Consider the following 1,481-nt stretch of genomic DNA (forward strand, 5'->3'; position numbering starts at 1 on the left):
AATATTAATGTTCTTTTCTTTTTTTTTTTACAACGAATTATTTATTAATAGGGCGTCTAAGATAAAAATTTATAATAATAATGATAATAATAATAATAATAATAATGATGATGATGATGATGATAGTTGTCGTGCCAAATCGATAATAAAAACAAAACGTTTATCGATTATTGATTTTTTTTTTTTGTAAAGGGACTATCGAATTTTTTTTTTTTTTCGAAACCGTCGGATTAAGTATCACATATTAATATTTATTTATTAATAATGATGATGATGATGATGATGATGATGATAATGATTAAAAACTAACGATACGAAAAAAAAAATTAAATTTTACGTTATGAATAATTTTTTTTTTTCCTAAAATTTTCTTTTAAATGAAAAATAATTTGATGGTTTTTTTTTTTTTTTTTTTTTTTAAATTTCGAGGTTTTGTTTGTTTGCTTGTTTGTTTGTTTGTTTGTTATTAACTGTTTGAATAATTTTTTTAGTTTACGATTTGAATATCCTCGTCATTGATTGGTTAAAAACTAATAAAAACAGAAAAAACAGAAAAAAAGAAAAATAAGAAAATTATTTGAAAAAAAAAAAAAAAAAAAAAAAATTCATTGGCAAGACCCAAATTTTTTTTTATTATAAATATTATCATTATTACTATCATTATTATTATTATCATCATCATTATTGATTTTTTATTATATTTATTCGGGTTTTCTTTTTTGTATTTCAAAAAAAAAAAAAATTTCAAAATTTTTTATTTACATTTTATTTTATTTACGATTTTAAATATAGAACATTTATTTTGCTTTCTTTTTTTTTGGAGGGGAGGGAGGGGGCGGAGAGTTCCTTCGGGAACTCTAGAATTTTTTAGAATAAATACATCGTTTCCCTCCCTTTTTATTATTATTATTTAATTTTGAATTAATCGAGTAATCGATCGATTTTTAAATTCGAAATTTTTTGTATGTTTTTATCATTCGAATTTGTATTTACTTTAAAGAGAGAAAGAGAGAGGGGGGGAACACATTAAATTGAATTTAAAAACGTTTTAAAATAATAATAATAATAATAATAATAATAAAATTAAAAAATCGATAAATCAATACTGCAATAATTAATAATTTTTTTGTTTTTTTTTTTTTTGTTTTAGGATTTGGAACTTCCTCCTGAACAAATAGCAGGTACGTTATAAACCTTTTTTTTTAAATTTATTTAAATATTACCCGTGCGCCATTTTGAAATTAAGTAAGAAAAATAAAAAATTAATTCAATAATTAAAAAAAAAAAAAATCCATCGATTAAAATGTTTTTATTAAAAAAAAAAAAAAAACTTATAGTTTTATATCGCGGGGGAGTAAAATAATAATAATAATAATTAATGAATATACCATTAAACTTAAATCGATAAGATTAAAATTAAAAGAAAATTATTTAATTTCACAACAATTTTACAATTTTTTTTTTTAAAAGAAATTTTAAAC

General features: G+C 19.4%; 1 protein-coding gene across 1 annotated transcript in view; it reads left to right on the top strand.

Moving 5' to 3' along the window:
- Window positions 1–1,150: 1,150 nt before the first annotated feature.
- The window catches only part of Phum_PHUM369310 (Troponin C, isoform, putative), a gene marked incomplete at both ends in the record, with an annotated part of 2,047 nt that continues 1,716 nt past the window's right edge, over window positions 1,151–1,481 (top strand). The window contains one exon of the mRNA XM_002428147.1: window positions 1,151–1,181. Within this exon, the coding sequence (XP_002428192.1) occupies window positions 1,151–1,181 (31 nt within the window). The remainder of the gene's footprint in view (window positions 1,182–1,481) is intronic.

The sequence above is a fragment of the Pediculus humanus genome, genomic scaffold (assembly GCF_000006295.1).
Source record: "Pediculus humanus corporis 1103172107801 genomic scaffold, whole genome shotgun sequence".
Classification (NCBI taxonomy): Eukaryota; Metazoa; Arthropoda; class Insecta; order Psocodea; family Pediculidae; genus Pediculus; species Pediculus humanus.